Source organism: Neophocaena asiaeorientalis, unplaced genomic scaffold (assembly GCF_003031525.2).
Source record: "Neophocaena asiaeorientalis asiaeorientalis breed wild unplaced genomic scaffold, Neophocaena_asiaeorientalis_V1.1 scaffold593, whole genome shotgun sequence".
In the NCBI taxonomy this organism is placed as follows: domain Eukaryota; kingdom Metazoa; phylum Chordata; class Mammalia; order Artiodactyla; family Phocoenidae; genus Neophocaena; species Neophocaena asiaeorientalis.
In genome coordinates, this window is record NW_020174701.1 from 454,574 (window position 1) to 473,968 (window position 19,395).

Consider the following 19,395-nt stretch of genomic DNA (forward strand, 5'->3'; position numbering starts at 1 on the left):
CGCGTCCCCTGCATTGGAAGGCGGATTCTCTACCACTGGACCACTAGGCAAGTCCCAAATTACCTCATTTTATAGATGAGAAAACTAATGCCAGGAAAGATGGATGCTTGTCAAGTGAATTCATGGCAGGGTAGTCACCACTGGTCTTTCTACTATGTGGTCTCCTGATAGCTTGGCAGGTCCTGGAATCACACAACAGTCACAGGTGCGGGGCAGTCATGTAAGGGCCACGAACGACTCTGAGGCCCCACCCCAGACTTAACCTTGCAACAAGATCCCCAGGTGACTCACGCGCACTTAACATCTGGGCGCTGAGCCGTGGCTCCTCCCCTCTTCTTAAGTCTCTCAGTCCCTTGTGGTTTCACTGTTGGGCAAACCCAATGGGAGAATGTTTTCACTTCTGCCTCTCTGTTACTCAATGGCAGGAACTTGCCTGGAGCCATCCAGGGTTTCCTGAAATTTTTTTTTCCTAGCAGAATGAAGAACGTGCGTCCGCCACCAGATCAGCAGGGCTTTGTTCCAGACAATTCTGAACAAAATGATACATGAAATATGGATTCATGGAACATGAATGCTTAGGTCTATTGTCCTGAATCTCCAGAAGTAGGGAAAAGCCTGGCTTTGTGCTCTGGAGAAGGGAGTGACTTGTCTCCAGTTTATCTTGCGTCTCCCTTCTCTGCACACCTCTACCCCAGCCCTCCCCCATTCTTTTAAGGTGTCCTTCAATTAGTCTATGTGGTTAATACTTCAGTGTGAATTAGTTTAAGCTCTTACACGTGCCAGGAATACTTGCATGGAGAGAAAGGGTGAACTTTCATACATGAGATTCTGGCTCAGGAAAGATTTAGCTGGGTAAAGGGAGCCATCCACGAGTGTACAACCAGGCCCAGGCCACCGCCCTGTTCCAGGAGCCCCCATCTCCCACTGTCAGCGCAGGTATCTTTGTTCCTTGGTCTATAACTTTTATATTTTATGTAGTGTTGTGTGCTTCCAAAAACATTTTCAGGTAACTTATTTTATGTAAGTTTCATAACTACCCTCTTAGGAAGGTGGTATCATCCTCATTTTACAGACTTAAAGTTATTTTGGATTTTTTAGCTTCTGAACTGAAGTCTAGACTAGTATGCTAATAAAACTCTGTCTTAGTGGTGCTTCCTGATTTTTTTTTTTTTAATTTATCTTACTTGTGTGCATTCTTGACTAGTCAGTGCTCTCCTGATCCAGTGTCTGGAAAACAAGTTATTCCTGATTCCCGCTCTCTCAAGGGTCTTTTCTTTTTTTTTTTAAATTTTTTTCTTTTTTCTTTTTGTGTGTGTGTGTGTGTGTGTGTGGCTTAAAATACTGCCAAGTATTTATTATTGCTCACAGTTTCTGTGGGACAGGAGATAGGTGGTTCTGACTCAGCCACAGTTGCATATTGGTGGGGACTTTGTCATATGAAGGCTTAAAGGGCTTGGAGGATCCAGTGCAACATGACTCACCTACACAACTGGCAAGTGGGTGCTGGCTGTTGGTGGGAGGCCTCAGGTCCTCTCCATCCAGGTGGCTACACAGGGCTCCTTGAGTGTCTTCGTGACACGGTGGCTGCTGTCCCCCACAGTGAGCAATCTGAGAGGGCAAGGCAGAAGGGCACTGTCATTTATGATGGAAGTCACACACCATCACTTCTGCAATGTTCTACTAATCAGCAAGGGTCTTCTCAGTGGAAGCTTGTGGAAGGCAGGGCCCCTTCAGCCTCCAGGAGGACTGACTCTCATACTCGAATTCTCTCTGCTTCACTCCACTCAGAATGCCTCAGCATGAATGCCCCACCCGTGTGGACCAGTTCAGACAAGCTGGCTGAGAAAGTAAGGAGCTTGGAAATCAAGGGGAGAGGGTTTTGCAGACTTGGGACCAATGTCCTCAGTTATTTAAAGGGCTGTGGTGTGGGGACTTCCCTGGTGGCACAGTGGTTAAGAATCCGCCTGCCAGTGTAGGGGACACGGGTCTGAGACCTGGTCAGGGAAGATCCCACATGCCACGGAGCAACTAAGCCCGTGCGCCACAACTACTGAGCCTGTGCTCTACAGCCCATAAGCCACAACTACTGAGCCTGCGTGCCACAACTACTGAGGCTGCATGCCACAACTACTGAGCCCGCACACCTCGAGCCCGTGCTCCGCAACGAAGATTAGCCCCCGCTTGCCGCAACTAGAGAAAGCCCGCGTACAGCAACCAAGACCCAACACAGCCAAAAAAATTTTTTTAATTAATTAATTAATTAAAAATAAAGGGCTTTGGTGTGAAAGAGGGGCCATGTTTTTTCTTGTGGGCAAAAGTGGATTTACCGTGAAGATAATCAGCTTTAAGCTTTAGAGCTCCTGACTTGTATGGGCCTCTTCCAAGACCCTGTATCTCACTCTACTTTCAATCTTTAAATCTGTCTTATTTCACTTAAGCCTCCCCTCCCCCCCACCAATTGTATTAAATGATTTTCAGAACTAATAAAGCCTGGATCTACCCCTTTCTGTGACTCCAGAGAGAGCAAACCAGGACCTAAAATAGGAGTGGAAATCTAGGGTGAGGATGTTAGTTCAATAGAGGAAAATCTTTCCATGGCCAGGACCGTTCCACCAAAAGTGGGTTATTCTAGTAGGCACTTTCGATACCTTACCCACAGCCATTCTTCCTAACAACACCCCCTGTTTCCTGCTAATACAACTTGGATCTGCTCAAGAAGTTAAGGGTGAGCCCTTAATCTCAGAGGGAGCAGGCCCTTCCCCAAACCCCAAGTGTGAATTATAGTTGGTCTAAACCAGTTATGGTATTCTCTCTCCCTGTGGCCAGTGTGGGCAGGTAATCCCATTCTCATCAATGAGACTGGGCGTGGTGGGACTTCCTTCCCTGAATTAAAGACAAGGCTTCGCTGGGAATTCCCTGGCGGTCCAGTGGTTAAGACTCGGTACTTTCACTGCCGTGGCATGGGTTTGATCCCTGGTCAGGGAACTAAGATCCCGCAAGCCTCGCGGCACAGCCAAAAAAAAAAAAAAAAAGCTTCGGGAAGAGAAGATCTTTTCCCCTTTCCCTTTCATTTCTGAAACTCAGATAGGGGAGCTGATGATACTGCAGCCCTCTTGTGGCCAGTAGGCTAGAAGCATAAAAACCAGAGTCAACATACTAAGGATGACAGAACAGAAAGAGTAACAGTTTAGGATCCTATTGGACTGTTGAGTTGAACCAATCTCTAGATTACTTATGTAAGAAAAATAGTCTACTTATTTTTTAAGCTACAGTTAATTGTATTCTCTATTTCTTGCAGCCAAGTGCATTTATAACAATTCAGCTGTGTCCAAGGAGAGAGCCTCCTGTCTCTGGTGGAAGGCAGAGGGCTAATTCACCACAGAACAAGAATGTTGCAGAGGGCGTCTATGCCTGGGGGAGAGGATTGGGGGAGAGGATGAATTGTTAGGAGGAATAAGCTTTCATGATTAGAGCACAAACAACCTCCTATGGCTTAGGCCCTTAGCTTGCATCCTCCAAGACTTCATATTTCCTTCAGCCTGTAACCATATTTCTCAACCTATTTCTCTCACCCCACCCCACCCTTGACCGAGGTAGAAAAAAGGATGGAGCAGAGGACTGTTCCTCTAAACGGGTGTGCTAGGCAACAATTTAGGACAGTGAAGCTGGTTTATAAGCATTGAGAGAAAATGCTTCCATTGTTGGTCAGTAAACAGGAAAAGTACAATACAGCTCTCAGCCCTGATAGACTGGGTGCGTGGCACTCAAGACCAGACAGTTCTCAAACAGGGTAACCTAACCCCAGGGAGACATGAAGGGTTTCCACGGGGTACATGGCCCAGAGAGTTGGTTTTTTGTTTTTGTTTTTTTAACTCTTTACTATGGAAAAAATTCAAACCTGTACATAAAATGGACAGAATAGTTTAATGTACTTATCACCCACCTTCACCCTGTGGCCCTTTATTGTTCCATCTATACATAAGCCACACTCCCCTACCCCTGTGTCAGCATCATTGTCATCACTGCTTTTTTTTAAATTGGAGTATAGTTGATTTACAGTGTTGTGTTAATTTCTGCTGTACAGCAAAGTGACTTAGTTATATAGATATATTCTTTTTCATATTCTTTTCCATTATGGTTTATCACAGGATGTTGAATATAGTTCCCTGTGCTCTGCAGTAGGACCTTGTTGTTTATCCGTTCTGTATATAATAGTTTGCCTCTACTAATCCCAAATTCCCAGTCCAAGCTTCCCCCTCCCCCCTCCCCCTAGGCAACCACAAGTCTGTGAGTCTGTTTCTGCTTCGTAGATAAGTTCGTTTGTGTCATATTTTAGATTCCACATATAAGTGATATCATATGGTATCTGTCTCTGTCTGACTTACTTCACGTAGTATGAGAATCTCTAGTTGCATCCATGTTGCTGCAAATGGCGTGATTTCATTCTTTTTTATGGCCGAGTCATTGCTTTTGTATGGAGCTAAAGTTCAGAGATGAGCACGCGCAGTTCCTCTCACCCCTGTACATCCGTGCTGCTCCTCCCACGAGAAAGTGATGAAAGTGTCTATAATTAAGATTGTAGTGATGGTTGCACGACTTTGTAAATACGCAAAAATCGTTGAAGTGTACACTTTAAATGGGGGAATCACATCTCAATAAAGCTATTTTTAAAAAGTAGAGAAAGAAAACTTCTCTAATACTATTAAAAGAAAAAAAATAGAGGTGGAATCTTGTTTCCGTCCCTTTTGAAAGGGGTCTGGCCTTCTGACTCGCTTTAATCAGTAACCCGCAACAAGAAGTGACAGCGTATGACTTCTGGGCGTTGCCCTTACAGGCCTTAGAAGCTTCAGTTCTCACTCTTTGAGGGGCTCCAGCCACTTCAACTGCTCTACTCCAGACGCCCAAGAGAACTCAGCTGCTGCTGCTAAGAGCCACCCCAGCTGAGATGCCACACGGACGAGTGAAGGCCCTTGGGCAACCCCAGCTCCTGTGGCACCGCAGCCCCCAGCTGTGTCTCCCCAGACGATGGAGAGGGCTTGGGGTGGTGCGGGTTCAAAGGGGCAGCGCCAAACCCTAGGAAGGGCCCTTCTGCTTTCAGCCAGCAGGTCCTCCACTGAAGCCCTCGGAGCTTTGCCCAGGGCCCCGAAGCCCCTTCAGCTCGGCCCTGTCCTCTCTGACTTGTCGTCTCGGTCCCCCACGGCCCTTCCCTCTGCCCCCGCCCCCAGGCACCTCGCTCTATCGAGCAGGCCGGGCCCAGCAGGGGCGCGCCTTCACCTCCTTCAGGCCCTTCACTCCAAGGAGACAGACCTTCCTCCTTCCCTACGGGTCTGTGTAAGACCACCAGTCCTCACTCTGTCCCTGTCCCCCTTCTAGCTTTCTCTTTGTCATTTAGCAGGGCCTAACCCTAGTGCCCAACTCTAACCTCGAATACTAATAGGTGGTACTGAATCTTACTAACTGATGTCACTTGCTTTCTGTCTCTCCTGTCAGCTCGGAAGGCGCATGAGGTCTCTTCGTGTGTCCTGTTTATCCGTCGTATCTCCGCTGCCCAGTACACACCCTGGCCCATCACGGGCACTGAACTGAATTCTCTGTAAGGAGAAAGATGCAACGTTCTCCGTTAAATAGAAATCTCCTATTTCCCGTCCGCTGCCTTACCGTTCTTCATGCATCTGTTCACCGTCTCTGTCCCCACTAGAATACAGCCGGGCAGTAAATATTTGCCACGTGAATTAACTTGTTGAAGGACTCCCGGGTACCGGGCTCCGGCAGAGCCGCTTTAAACCAGCCGCCGGAGCTCCGGCCGGGTCGGCATCGCCGCTTTAACCCGAGCATCTCCCCGCCCCGCAACTTCCGGGGCGGTGTCGTTGCCCATTTAAGAGCGGCGTTCCCCGCCCTCGGGGCGGAGCTTAGGGGCTCTAAGGGGCGGGCCGGCGGCCGGGGTCTGCGGGGATTAGTGCGGTGGGCGCGCCTCTGGCCGCCATTTCTCGGCGTCTCCCCGGAGCCGCCCCCTGTCGCTTCGCGTGGGTCTCTCTACCCTCTCGTGGCTGCGGGTGGTCGCCGCCAGGTAAGCGCGCCGCCCACCCGGCTCCTCACGCCCTTCTCGCCGGCGCCGGGGCTGCGGCCTCGCCCGGGACCCTCACGTCAGGGGAACCACACCCGAGTCTTTTAGACCGTTTGGCAGCATTTTAAGTGGATATTACGTGTTTTTTCCAGAATTGGGGGACGGCTTCCCGTCGCTCCGTTGCTGTCCTACTGACACAGTGGATGGTTTCACAGGCGCTGGTTGGCAGGGTTTTCTCGTTCTTTAGAAAACGACCTGTTTGCTCCGTCTGCTGAAGGCCTTCCTTGCAGACGCTCTCTGTGCTGGGATCACTGGGAGGGAGGGTGTCAGTCCCCTGGTGGTGGTGAGTAAGCCTGGCCCTGGTCAACTAGGGTTTGTGCTGGGCCAGAAAGCCGGTGCGGGAGCCGGCGCGTAGGGAAGCGTCCCGGGAGCGCTCCTTACCGGCTGCAAGCGGGCGCTCTTTCCTTGGTGGGGAGCAGTTGCCGACCTTGGACTGTGGCCATCGCTCACGTAGCAGAGTGTACACGAATCACGGCAGGCTTTTGAGTTTTAGGTGTGTATTAAAAAAACCCCAAACTTCAGTTAGGTGGTAAGCGGACAACTTGAGTTTGCATGTTTCCGGTTGTAAAGGAAGCCCGCGTTAGTTCACAGCTGAGAAGTTAGACGTGATGGATTCAAAACTACTGTGTAAGAAATAGGCAAAACCCTACCACCGCGAAATCCCGTTGTATTATTTCGGACAAGCTCTTTACACAGCGCCTGATGCGCGTATTGCCGTGCTGGCTGGGCCGCCGTGGGGAGCGAGTCGGACTGGGTCCCTGTCCTTGTGTGTGGCTTAGTGGGGGAAACACCTAGTAAAATGGACAGACGGCGTGGCATTTAATTGCAGGTCCCTCGAGTGTTATAAAGAGCGGACTAGGGCTGCTGCAAGGAGACCCAACTCAGGCGGCACGGGATGCTGTTCTGAGGAAGAGACACTTCCAAGCAGCCGTCTGAAGGTGGCTGTGCGAAGTAGGAGAGGGTCGGGGAGCTGGCGTGGAGAGGGTACCCAGAAAGCCGGAACAGCTGGGGGAAAGGCTGCACTTGCTGGCTCTCGGGCTGAGTGGAAGCCTGACCCGAGCGGGGTGAGCGCGGGGGTGGGCGCCCGAGGGTCCCGGCGGCGGGGAGCGAGGCCGGTAACGCTGGGTCCTTCACAGGGGTTGGCGGGGTGGCCGCTCAGAATCCGCTGTTGCGGCTCGAAGGAGGGGGCTGGGGAGGGTGGACGTGGGAGAACGGGTCGGCAATACATTTATTAAACTTCGGACGTGTTCGTATGTTGGTATTATGCAAGAACTGAGAACCTCCGCGGGACCCTCTCCAGAGATAACCTTGCTTAAGTGTACATGTCCTTCTCGTGCTTTTGTGTGTGGACAAGGTGTAAGAATATGTATATGTGTGCACCCCACCCCAGTGTGGAGTAAACTGTGCTCCTTTTTCTGATTTCATTTTTCACTTGTAGCTTTTGTCAGTGTCTTTGTCAACTGTACTTTAAAAACAACTGTCATATGCCATTGTATGAACCATCATTTAACTACTTGCATGTTGATAGAGGTATTTAAAACTGTCTTAATCATGCCCTGAAAATTCTTGTTTCTGTGACTTGGAGCACATATGGGACATTCCTTTAGGCTGTGCTGCTAGACATAGGACTGCTGGGTGAAAGGGTGTGCCCATGAACACTTCTCCTGTGCTGACTCCTTCCTCCAGGGGGTGTGGTGTGTGAGTGGTGGTTCACATACCCTTTGCAGCACTGGGTATCTAGGGTCTTTTAAATGATAGACAGTATCCTAGTTTTTTAATTTGGATTTGCTTGGTTACTGGTGAGGTTGAACATCTTTGTGATGAATAATTTTTTTTTTTTTCCTTGCGGTACGTGGGCCTCTCACTGTTGCGGCCTCTCCCGTTGCGGAGCACAGGCTCCGGACGCGCAGGCTCAGCGGCCATGGCTCACGGGCCCAGCCGCTCCGCGGCATGTGGGATCTTCCCGGACCGGGGCGCGAACCCGTGTCCCCTGCCTCGGCAGGCGGACTCTCAACCACTGCGCCACCAGGGAAGCCCTGTAATGAATATTTTTATTGCATGTCATCTTTGAGACCTTGTTTCTTCATATCTTGTCTATTCTTTCTGTTCTGGGTTGTTTATCTTCACAATTTGTGATAGTTCTTTATTAAACTGCCTATTAATCCTTCAAGAATTTTTTTGCGGAATTTCACCCTAATATTTGTTGTTTTCTAGTACTCATTTCTTTTACTTCTTTAGTCCATCTAAAATTTGTTTTCATGTAAGTGCTTTCATATTCTTTTATAAAAGAACCTGTTATTTGTGGCATGGAGTTTCATAGTTCAAAGTACAGAGTTATTAAAATTATAAATAAGAAGGAAGTTGTGTTTTTCCTTAGCAGGTTAATTCTGCTTGTATGGTGAGTCTATTTTTTTTAATTAATTAATTTTTGGCTACGTTGGGTCTTTGTTGCTGCGCGCAGGCTTTCTCTGGTTGCGGTGAGCGGGGCTACTCCTCCTTGTGGTGCGCGGGCTTCTCATTGTGGTGGCTTCTTTTGTTGTGGAGCACGGGCTCGAGGCGCGCAGGCTGCAGTAGTTGTGGCACATGGGCTCAGTAGTTGTGGCTCGTGGGCTCTAGAGAGCAGGCTCAGTAGTTGTGGCGCACGGGCTTAGTTGCTCCCCAGGGCTCAAACCCGTGTCCCCTGAGTTGGCAGGCGGATTCTTAACCACTGCGCCACCAGGGAAGTCCAGTGAGTCTATTTTTAAGGTGTAGGGTGTGGTGAAAGAAAACTTGTTTTATAATTCATGTACTTCCTAGGAACCATAAAGTTGTATTTCCTTTGAATTTTTTTTTCCTTAGAGAAAACTTTTTTGTTATGGAAAAATTCAGCGTATACAGAAGTAGTCAGAAGAATATAATTAGCCTTCATGTACCCATCAGCCTCAACAGTTGTTGGCCAGTTAGTTATCTGGCCAATTTGTGTCCTCTCTCCTCCCACTTAACTGCCTTCCTTGTATTATTTTGAGGCAAATACTAGACATCACATCATTCTTCTATAAATTTTTCAGGATGTATTCTTAAAAGATAAAGACTTTCTTTTTAAAACGTATCTTTAAAACCACTGTTTTATCCAAAAGAAAGTTGGCAGTACTTCCTTGATTATCATAAACAATCCAGTTAGTGTTCAGATGTGTGTGTGTATAGTTGTGTCCTTAGGAAGTTCCGATGACAGCTGTCATGGTTTTGCCAGTTTATCTGATTACATAGGAGTATGTGTACTTGTAAAATGAGGCTGTAATTCTCAATTGATAGCTACTGAATTTTTAAAAAATATGTTATTTATTTTAACACTTCAGCTTTTATTTTTATCATGTTTACAAATGCATCTATCTAGTTTACAGCATCAGCTGGTTATGCTAGACTTCTTATAAATTACATGTATAATAACAAATGCGTGACTTGAGAAAATATTTTAGTTTGAAATAATTTTAGATTTATGCTGAAGTTACACTAGTACAGAGTTCCCATATACTTTTCACCTAGCTTCCCTCAATGATAACATCTGACAACCTAAAAGAATTTTTAGTTGAATTAGGATCTAAAAGTAGGCCCACACATGGTGATTTTTTGATATGTTTCAAGTCTCTTTGAATCTGCAATTTCCTTTGCCACTCTTTTTTTTTTAACCCCTTTGCAATTTATTTCTTGAATATGCTGAATTAAGTTTTAAGAAACAAATTCATCGTGTGTGATTTATGTTTGTATCTTCATTCAGCATCTTTTTAGCTGTGATCTTTGATAATTTCTTTCTTATCTGTATAATGTGAGTTTTGCATGAATAAGTCCTATGATGTAGTAGAAAGACCGAGATTTGGAGTCAGAAAATCAGAGTTTGAGCCCCTGTCTTCAGTATTTACTAAATAATGGACTTGGTCAGTGGTTTAATTTCTGTGACCCTTAGTTTGCTTATCAAAATAAGACAGTATTATTTGGGGAGTTTTTCTGAGTACCCAGTAAGATTATTTACTGAACGTTTGTTGTACCTGATGATGAAATGTGCTGGGTGGCTACCTGTTCAAAGTAGGAATTGTGTCCTCAAGGAGCTTACAGTAGGGACCTCCCTGGTGGTCCAGTGAATAAGGCCCCACGCTCCCAACGCAGGGGGCTTGGGTTTGATCCCTGGTTGGGGAACTGGATCCCCATGTGCATGCTGCAGCTAAGACCCAGCACAGCTAAGTAAATAAATAAATAATAAAAATAAATAAATGAATAAGTAAATTTTTAAAAAATTTTTAAAAAAGGAGCTTACAATAAAGGAGATGGACATGTAAATGAATAATTAAAATCTGATTATTGAGGCAGAAAAACATTTTCAAGGTTCAGTGAAAGTGTGATGATGGGAGTGACTGACTCTTTAGATGTCAGAATATTCCTCAGGGGAGGGTTAGGGGGAGTTAAGTTAACAGGAGTTAGGAGGGGTTCTCTGACATAGGGCGTTAGAAGTCTGCGGTGACAAGTGTGACCTTTGACAGGCCGCTGAAATGAGACTGGCCAGCAAGGTGCAAAGGGAGCAATGCCCGAAAAGAAACCTGGGGAGAAGGAGACTGGGGCCACACGTTACGTATGAGGGCTTTGTAAACTGAAAAGCTATCTGAAATTTTATAGTAATTTATAAATTACTGTTAAATTCATAGAAATTTCATAGTAAAAATACAAAAATAATCATCTATTTCAAATATAATTCAAATATAAGTTTTTATCAAATATTTTATTACAGATTTTAAATTGCTACTTAATAATAGCTAATCTGGTCAGAGAAGAAATGGAACTTCTTAGGATGGTTGTTATTATCAAAGGGCACCTTAGTGTATGGCATCGTCTCCTAATGTTTGTAGGGGTATTTGGCTGTTGAACATATAAATTACTGGCCCAGAAGACCTGTTGAACTTCATAAATGTTTGCCCTTCTCTTACCAGATTAGCTCCTTACAAAAAAGTCCAGAAAGTTTAGAAGTGCTGTGAGCCGTAGCCCTATTTTAGGTTAAGGTCTTTAAGAACTCAACTGAAGTAGCCAGTATTAATAATAGTTTTTTCAAGTTTACTTGACCAGATGCTCTTTTAATAACGCATCTCCTAGTGTCCACAGAACTTTACTAAATTACACCGTTTGTCTGACAGCCAATTGCGGGAGACCCCTGACATCTTTTCCTGTCTTTTGCAGTGACAAAATGCTGAGCTTCTTCCGCAGAACGCTCGGCCGCCGGTCGATGCGCAGACAGGCCGAGAGGGACCGGCTCCGCGAGGCCCAGCGTGCAGCCACGCACATCCCTGCTGCCGGGGACGCGAGGGCCGTCATCACCTGCCGAGTGTCCCTCCTGGACGGGACCGACGTCAGTGTGGACTTGCCGGTACAGTTTGCTGACTTGCACGTTCGTGCTGAGGTCATATGCTTCTCTGGAGCTGCGGGGAGGGGCGGGGGATCAGGTCACTTGGGCAGGTGGGATCCACACCTGCCGCACAGGTGCATGGATCAGGTGGCCTTCGATAGCTGGAGCGCTGGGACTTCTCTGGAATTAGTGGCATTTAACTGGAACTTTCAGATGTTAGGGCAGTTGCTGGTGTGAGTCGTCTGTGTGTGTGTTTGTGTGTTCTCCGTGGCGGCAGTATGCCGTGTACTTCCCGGGGCTTTCTCACAATCCTTGTTGAGCAGTTATTAAAGCAGTGAGAATCTTTGGGGACGATAATGATACTTACGTGGATACTGTAAGACGTTTAGTTCTCTGTATTTTTTTGTAGTTTTCAAAACACTCCACTTTCCTCAAAACAAATACTTCTTGCCCACTTCGGTGTGCTTGTAGACGTTTTAATGGAATGAAGTGAGGAAAAGGACTTTGTTCATACCCCTCAGCTCTGGCTGCCCATCTCTTTGTTCCCAAAGTAGTTTGCAGGGTAGGTTTTCCATACACTGTAATCTTTATTTCAAGATTGGATGTTGTAATTATATTCACATTTTGGGGAGATTTTTTTTGCAGTTATGAATAATCACAACTCACAGTGTGAAACGATCCAATATATCTGAAAGGAGTTAACTTATTCCTTGCAGGTCTCTTTTTTGGAGGGGAGGGAAGGTAGCTCTATGGGGGCTGTGGAGCTTCTTTCTGAGCTGTTTGCTGATACCAAATCTCTTTCTCATGTCTTTGCCCTGTCTTAAAAGGTTTGCGTGACTAAGCTGTAAAATGTGCAGTTTGAGGTGTCACTGAATGTTCCACAGTGTCTTCCCTCCCTACAGACTCCTTTTAGTGCATATACTCATTCACCCAAAATGCAATTAAAGAACCCATAGCGCGAAGCGGTAGCCTGGTGCTGCAGTGGTGCACGGTCGGACGAGCCGTGGACGGCCTTAGACTCGCAGAGAGGTGAAGGGACTGGGTAGTTCGTTTAAACGAATATTCTGACTAACTGAATGGTTTAAAATGCACTAGGTATGTACATTTTACGTTTTTAAAATAATGGAATATGATAAAATGAAGACACAGGATATCTTGAAGTCATCTTTTTGAGTATTTATTATATTTGTACATTAGACTGGGCATATTCAGGGTTTTTGATTTTGAAAGACTTTAATGCATTTAAATTTTCTTCCTGTAAGGGCTTCTTGAGGGTTTGATGTTTCAGTATGTGCTCCTTTGTGAGGGTAGTTTTCATATTCATTTATTTGATAAGTATCTCAAGAGTTCTGTGTACTGTTCCACTGAAATATGCTTAGGTATGTGGTGAAAAGCTTGAGATTGCTGTGTAGGAGAGTAGAAGGAAGTTTCTTATTACCTAATGTTGGAAGTATGAAGTCTCGAGGGTGTTGATGGAGAAGCTGACACCAGGAAAGTAGAATAAATGGCTAGTGACTGGTTTAGAATGCTTCCCCTTGCTTGGTGTGCTCAGTGAGGGCATGTGTGATACTCCATCAGGCCAGAAACGTTAGCCCGCCTTGCACGCACACGGCTACAGTGGAAAAGCCAGGAGTTTTACATTTGTCTCTGTGCAGCCAGAGCAGTCGCCTTTTCAGCTCCGCAGGGGAAATCCTCAAGTTAATAAGCTAACTCTGGATGCTTGCGTGGATATAAAATGGGCATTGCCCTCCCAGCTAAACTGCCTTACTAAAGAAAATGGCCAGAAGAATAGTAATTTCTGGGAAGAAAAGTTTTTCTCTCTTTCTTTAATTTTTTAATACAAACGTATTTATTTATCTTTGGCTGCATTGGGTCTTTGTTGCCGCACATGGGCTTTCTCTAGTTGTAGCAAGCGAGGGCTACTCTTTGTTGCAGTGCACGGGCTTCTCATTGTGGTGGCTTCTCTTGTTGCAGAGCACGGGCTCTAGGCACATGGGCTTAGTAGTTGTGGCTCACGGGCTCTAAAGCACAGGCTCAGTAGTTGTGGTGCACGGCCTTAGTTGCTCCGCGGCATGTGGGATCTATTAGCTTCTCAGCCAGTCTAGTATGACTCTGAAAGAAGATTTAGAGTTGACCTTAGAAATTGAATGAAGCACATACTTATTTCCCGTTGGGCTTAGCGTCAGTATTGATCGTGGCAAGCAGCCTGGAACTCAGATGATGGTCCAGGCAATATGCAAGGGATTATCTGTAGTTAAGTAGAGAAATCTAGATCTATATACTTCAAATTAATATACACTTAGTAGTAATGGTCATTTTCTTTCTTCCGTTCTCCTTTCCTCTCAAGATTGGGGAGGGGGAATTTAAATACCTTCTACTTCCTTTTTTTTAAGGAATTAACGTAGTGAGAGTGCCTTTCAGTAAAGGATAAAAGCAAGGCATCAGGTAGAAATTTCTAATTATCTGGTTTTTAAACTTTCTCTTTGGAAATGCCATAGTAACTCCTTCGATTTATGAGCTTAGTATTGTTTAGTAAATAGCCTGTCTTGTAAAACTCTGTGTCTCCTAAGTTTTAAATTAATGGGAAATATTTGATTAACCATTAGATAATAATTTTTATATATCTACTTTGCTGATACAGATGCTGAAATCTTTAAATTATGTAGACCATTGTATCTTAAAATAACTGAAAAAACATCCTGTGTTCACGAATTGTAAGACTTAACATTGTTGAGATGGCAGTATACCCAAAACTGATTTACAGATTCAACATAATCCCCACCAGAATGTCAGCTGATTTATTTGTGGAAATTGACAAGCTGATTTTCAAATTCATATGGAATTGCAAGGGACCCAGAATAACCAAAACAATATTTGAAAAAGAACAAAGTCGTAGGACTCACATTTCCCAGTTTTAAGACTTAACTGTAAAGCAGTAGTAATCTAGATGGTGTGCTTTGCTGGCGCAAGGACCAATGGAACAGAATAGAGAACCCAGAAATAAACCCACACATCTACGGTCAGTTGATTTTTGACAGGGTGCCAGAGCCATTCGATGAGGGAAAGAATGGTCTTTTCAACAAGTGGTGCTAGAACTGAGTAGCCACATGCAAAAGAATGAAGTTGGACCTTTAACTCCTAAATATACAAAAATTAACTCAAAATGGATCAGAGTCCTAAACATAAGACTATAATACTCTTAGAAGAAAATGCAGGGGTAAATCTTCATGACCTTGGATTTGATACCAGTTTCTTGGATATGACACCAAAAACATGAACAACAAAAGAATAAATAAATTGGACTTAATCAAAATTATAACCTTTGTGCCTCAAAGGACACCATCAAGAGAGTGAAAAGACTCTCACAGAATGAGAGGAAGTATTTGAAAATTATATATCTGATAAGTAACTAGAACATGTGAAAAATTGTTAGAACCCAATAATAAAAAGGCAAATAACCCAATTTAAAAATGGGCAAAGGGGCTTCCCTGGTGGCGCAGTGGTTGAGAGTCCGCCTGCCGATGCAGGGGACACGGGTTCGTGCCCCGGTCCAGGAAGATGCAGCGGAGCGGCTGGGCCCATGAGCCATGGCCGCTGAGCCTGCGCGTCCGGAGTCGGTGCTCCGCAACGGGAGAGGCCACAACAGTGAGAGGCCCGCGTACTGCAAAAAAAAAAAAATGGGCAAAGGATCTGAATAGACATTCCTCCAAATAGGATATGCAAATGACCAAGAAGCAGATGAAATGCTTGACATCATTAGTTGTCAGAGAAATGCAAATAAAAAACATGAGATACTACTTCACACCAACTAGGAAGGCTAAAATAAAAATGCCAGGTAATACCAAGTGTCGGTGAGCATGTGGAGAAATCTGAACTCTTACACGTTTTAGCAGGAGTGTTAAGGTGGTCCAGAGCTGCTGCTCTGGAGAACAGTCTGGCATTTCCTCAAATGATTGAACATAGTTACCATGTGATCTGGCAGTTCCACTTCTAGGTGTATGCTGAAGAGAATTGGAAACACGTTTATACAAAAACTTGTACACAGGTGTCCATAGCAGCGTCATTCTGAATAGCCAGAAGGTAGAAGCAGCCCAGACAGGTAAGTGTCAGCAGATGAATGGATAAGCAAAATGTGTTATATCTGTATAATGGAATACTATCAGTACTTGACCGTAAAGGAAATGGTACTGATACATGCTACATGGATGAACTTTGAAAACATTATGCTAGGTGAAAGAAGCCAGTCACAAAAGACCATATATTATGTGATTCCGTTCGCATGAAAGTCCAGAATACAGAAATCCGAAGGGGAAAAAAAAAGGACATTGGGGGTTGCTTAGGGCAGATGGGTGGGGACCGAGGGGATGGTGTAAAGGGTGGTTGGGGCCAGTAGCTGAAGGATGTGAGGTTTCTTTTTTAGGCGATGAAGATTTTCTAAAATTAATTGTGGGGATGGTTGTATATATCTGTGAATACACCTTTGAATTATATACTTTTAATGGGTGAGTGGTGTGGTGTGTGATTTATATCTCAGAGCTGTTTAAGAATGCATGGATTTTTGTATACTTGTGTTTTATTCCACTTAAAGTTTTTTTAGTCGTTAAGAAACATGATAAAAATGACATATAGCTTTGATTTAAAGGTGATATGCTTGATTCATTACAGGGGAAAAAGTAAGAGACTACAGTAATAAAGGCACAAGATGATGGGGCTGCACGATAATTGTGGCTGTGAGTTTGCAGTGGAAGAAATGCTTTGTACATGGATATGGGAGTGGAGAATGTAGATTAGAAATGAGTAAAATATAATTTTCGCTCTGGTGTAGAGGGTAATGTTGATTGTGTGGAAGGTCAGGAGAGGGTAGTCGGCTGTCATGCGGAGAAGGGGTAAAGGGATGAGGTGGGGAAAAGAGCTTCAGTGGGATGTGTTTGGGAGCCACATTTCAGAAGGTTTAAAGGAATTATTAGGGACAATCTTATATTTTTTGGGTCTCTTATGGTCCCTTGTACCCAGTGGGTGCTTAATAAATATTGTTTAGTTGTCTGAGGGAGTGCATGAAGGGAAAACGGGGGATTGACACGCGAGATTTGGCAAGGAAGAAAGAAAATAGCACGGCAGCTAGAGCATGGCTGGATAGGGGAGATCTGAGTTTGTCGAAATGGTTTTACATACACAGGCAGAAATGATAGGAACGTTCTAGGAGGAATACCATCTTATGCTGAGAAAGATAGAAGACTAATGGGAAGATGCTCTCTTGATGGTCTTAATTTTCCGCAAAAGAGGTTATGAAGTGAGGACTGTGTCTGAATGAGGTGGTGACCTAGAGGAATTTGTTAGGAAAGAAAAGAATATAAATAGCAAGTACTAGTCTAGATTTAACTGAAAAATGAAACTGTAGTTTGCCAGAGCTGTGTGGATCTTTGTTTCATTTTTTGTTTTCTGCTTGGTTCGTATTCAGTAGCTGCAAGATGAGAGGGTGTATGAAAATGAATAGGATGTTGACCCTTGGATGAGGGATTTCACATCCCTATTCTACACACTGTGGCCACACTGGACCTTGTTACTCTTTGCCCAGACATGGTAGACTATTTTACAACTCTGTGCCTATGCATAGGGTTTATACTAACTGGAATTATAGGTATAAAGTAGCACAGGAAGGAGGATTCAGGGTCTGGCTTTTTGGAAGGTAACATAGATGTACTCATTCTTGAAGTCAGAGTTCATTGGAGACCTAAAGGACGTTCTGAGCAGAAAGGACTGCATTCTGCTAAGGCTCAGAGGTATGACTTACTAGGGAAACTGTAAGCAGGTGAAAATGCTGGAGTGACAGGAGATAAGGCTGTAAGAGTGAGCAAGGAACAGTAGGAAAGACTGTTTATGCCCTGGAATTCGCACTTTAATCTGTAGAGGAAGAGGAATAATTTTTTAAGGATGAGAGTGACATTCTGTTTTGCAGTTTTAGGAATAATCACATTGGCAGCTTCTGCCACTTTGTCTTCTAACTCTTTCCTGCCTCGAGTCTGTCTGTGTCCTCAACCCCACCATAGACTGTCAAGACTTCATATCTTTCTTCATTTTGTTTTTACCTAAGGTGGCAGAGTTGTATCAGCCCTTCCAGGCCCAATTTCAGATATAAATTCCTCTGAAGCCTTTACTAGTTTTAAGCAGACTTAACTCACCCTCATTTCCTTAGCATTTTGTCAGTACTGCAAGGATAGCGCTCATATTCATTGTGTTTAAACTAGTTTTGTATGATTTTATTCTTAGTAAGAACCTTGTGATTGCTTGAGGACAAGAAGTATGCACATATTCGTCTGTGTACCTCTAGCAGCTAATGCGTAACAGGTGTCTGTCCAGTAATTGTTGAATAGAATTGAATGGTATATTATGTCAAAAATGTTATTTCCTGTGAATTATTAAGTACGTAACGAAATGAAAAACCCTTAAGAGAGTATGGAATGGGAAAAAAACAAAAACACGAATTCAAAAAGACACATGCACCCCAGTGTTCATAGCAGCACATGGAAGCAACCCAAGTGTCCATCAACAGATGAATGGATAAAGAGGTTGTGGGACATATATACAATGGAATAATGAAATGAAAAACCCTTAAGAGAGTATGGAATGGGAAAAAACAAAAACACTAATTCAAAAAGACACATGCACCCCAGTGTTCATAGCAGCACATGGAAGCAACCCAAGTGTCCATCAACAGATGAATGGATAAAGAGGTTGTGGGACATATATACAATGGAATACCACTCAGCCCTAAAGAGGATGAAAGTTTGCCTTTTGCAACAACACAGATGGACTTGAAGGGTGTTATGCTAAGGGAAATAAGTCAGAAACAGACAAATACTGTATGATAATCACTTATATGTGGAATCTAAAAAATAAAACAAATTAGTGAATACAACAAAAAAGAAGCAGACTCACAGATAATAAAGAACAAACTAGTGGTTACCAGTGGGGAGAGGGGAAAAGAGAGGGGCAAGTTAGGGGGAGGGGAGTAAGAGGTACAAGTGACTGTATAAAATGAATAAGCTACAAGGATATATTGTACAGCACAGGGAATACAGCCAACATTTTATAATAAGTATAGAGTATAACCTTTAAAAATTGTGAATCACTATGTTGTATACCTGTAACATATAATATTGTACATCAACTATACTTCAATAAAAAATTTTTTTAGAGACAATATGTTTTTTAAATTAATTTATTTTTGGCTGCATCAGGTCTTCAATGCTGCGTGTGGGCTTCTCATTGCGGTGGCTTCTCTTGTAGCGAAGCATGGGTTCTAGGCACGCGGGCTTCAGTAGTTGTGGCGTGTGGGCTCAGTAGTTGTGGCTCGCAGGCTCTAGGGTGCAGGCTCAGTAGTTGTGGCACACGGGCTTAGTTGCTCTACGGCATGTGGGCTCTTCCGGGATCAGGGGTTGAACCCATGTCCCCTGCATTGGCAGGTGGATTCTTAACCACTGCATCACCAGGGAAGTCCATAGAGACAATATTAAAAACAAGAAAAAAGAAACGTAATGGGATAGAGCCAACTGATTTAGGAACCATTTCCAGGGTTGATAGTAACAGATTGGTATTTTTTAAAATTATGATTGAGTCAGGTGTTCACCCACCCAGAATAATATTATCAAGACCACATTTTGCGGTTCGTCAGTGATGCATTTTATTTCTGGGTTAGAATCTGAAATTTTTATGAGATCAACATACTGCAGTTAACTTATTTACTTCTTGTCTGAGACTTATTTTCATGAAACAGTATAGTTCTTTTTCATGCTGACTGGACTCCAGATGAAAGTTTTTAAAATATTCATGCTATCCCTGAATTTCAAATAAAGATGTTTTGGGAGATTCTCATTTTGAGATGTCAGATTTCTGTTAGATTGAGCAT

The 19,395-nt window shown here is 44.2% G+C and overlaps 1 protein-coding gene across 8 annotated transcripts in view; it reads left to right on the forward strand.

The window, feature by feature from the left end:
• The first annotated feature begins 5,970 nt into the window (after window positions 1-5,970).
• EPB41L5 (erythrocyte membrane protein band 4.1 like 5) overlaps window positions 5,971-19,395 on the forward strand; it is a 131,779-nt gene continuing 118,354 nt past the window's right edge. For 5 of the 8 annotated variants that reach the window (XM_024759166.1, XM_024759167.1, XM_024759168.1 and 2 more), the window contains exons 1-2: window positions 5,971-6,067; window positions 11,324-11,543. In XM_024759166.1, the coding sequence (XP_024614934.1) occupies window positions 11,331-11,543 (213 nt within the window). In that variant the 5' untranslated portion in view covers window positions 5,971-6,067; window positions 11,324-11,330. The remainder of the gene's footprint in view (window positions 6,068-11,323; window positions 11,544-19,395) is intronic. The other 3 variants (XM_024759170.1, XM_024759172.1, XM_024759174.1) reach the window with 1 other exon arrangement.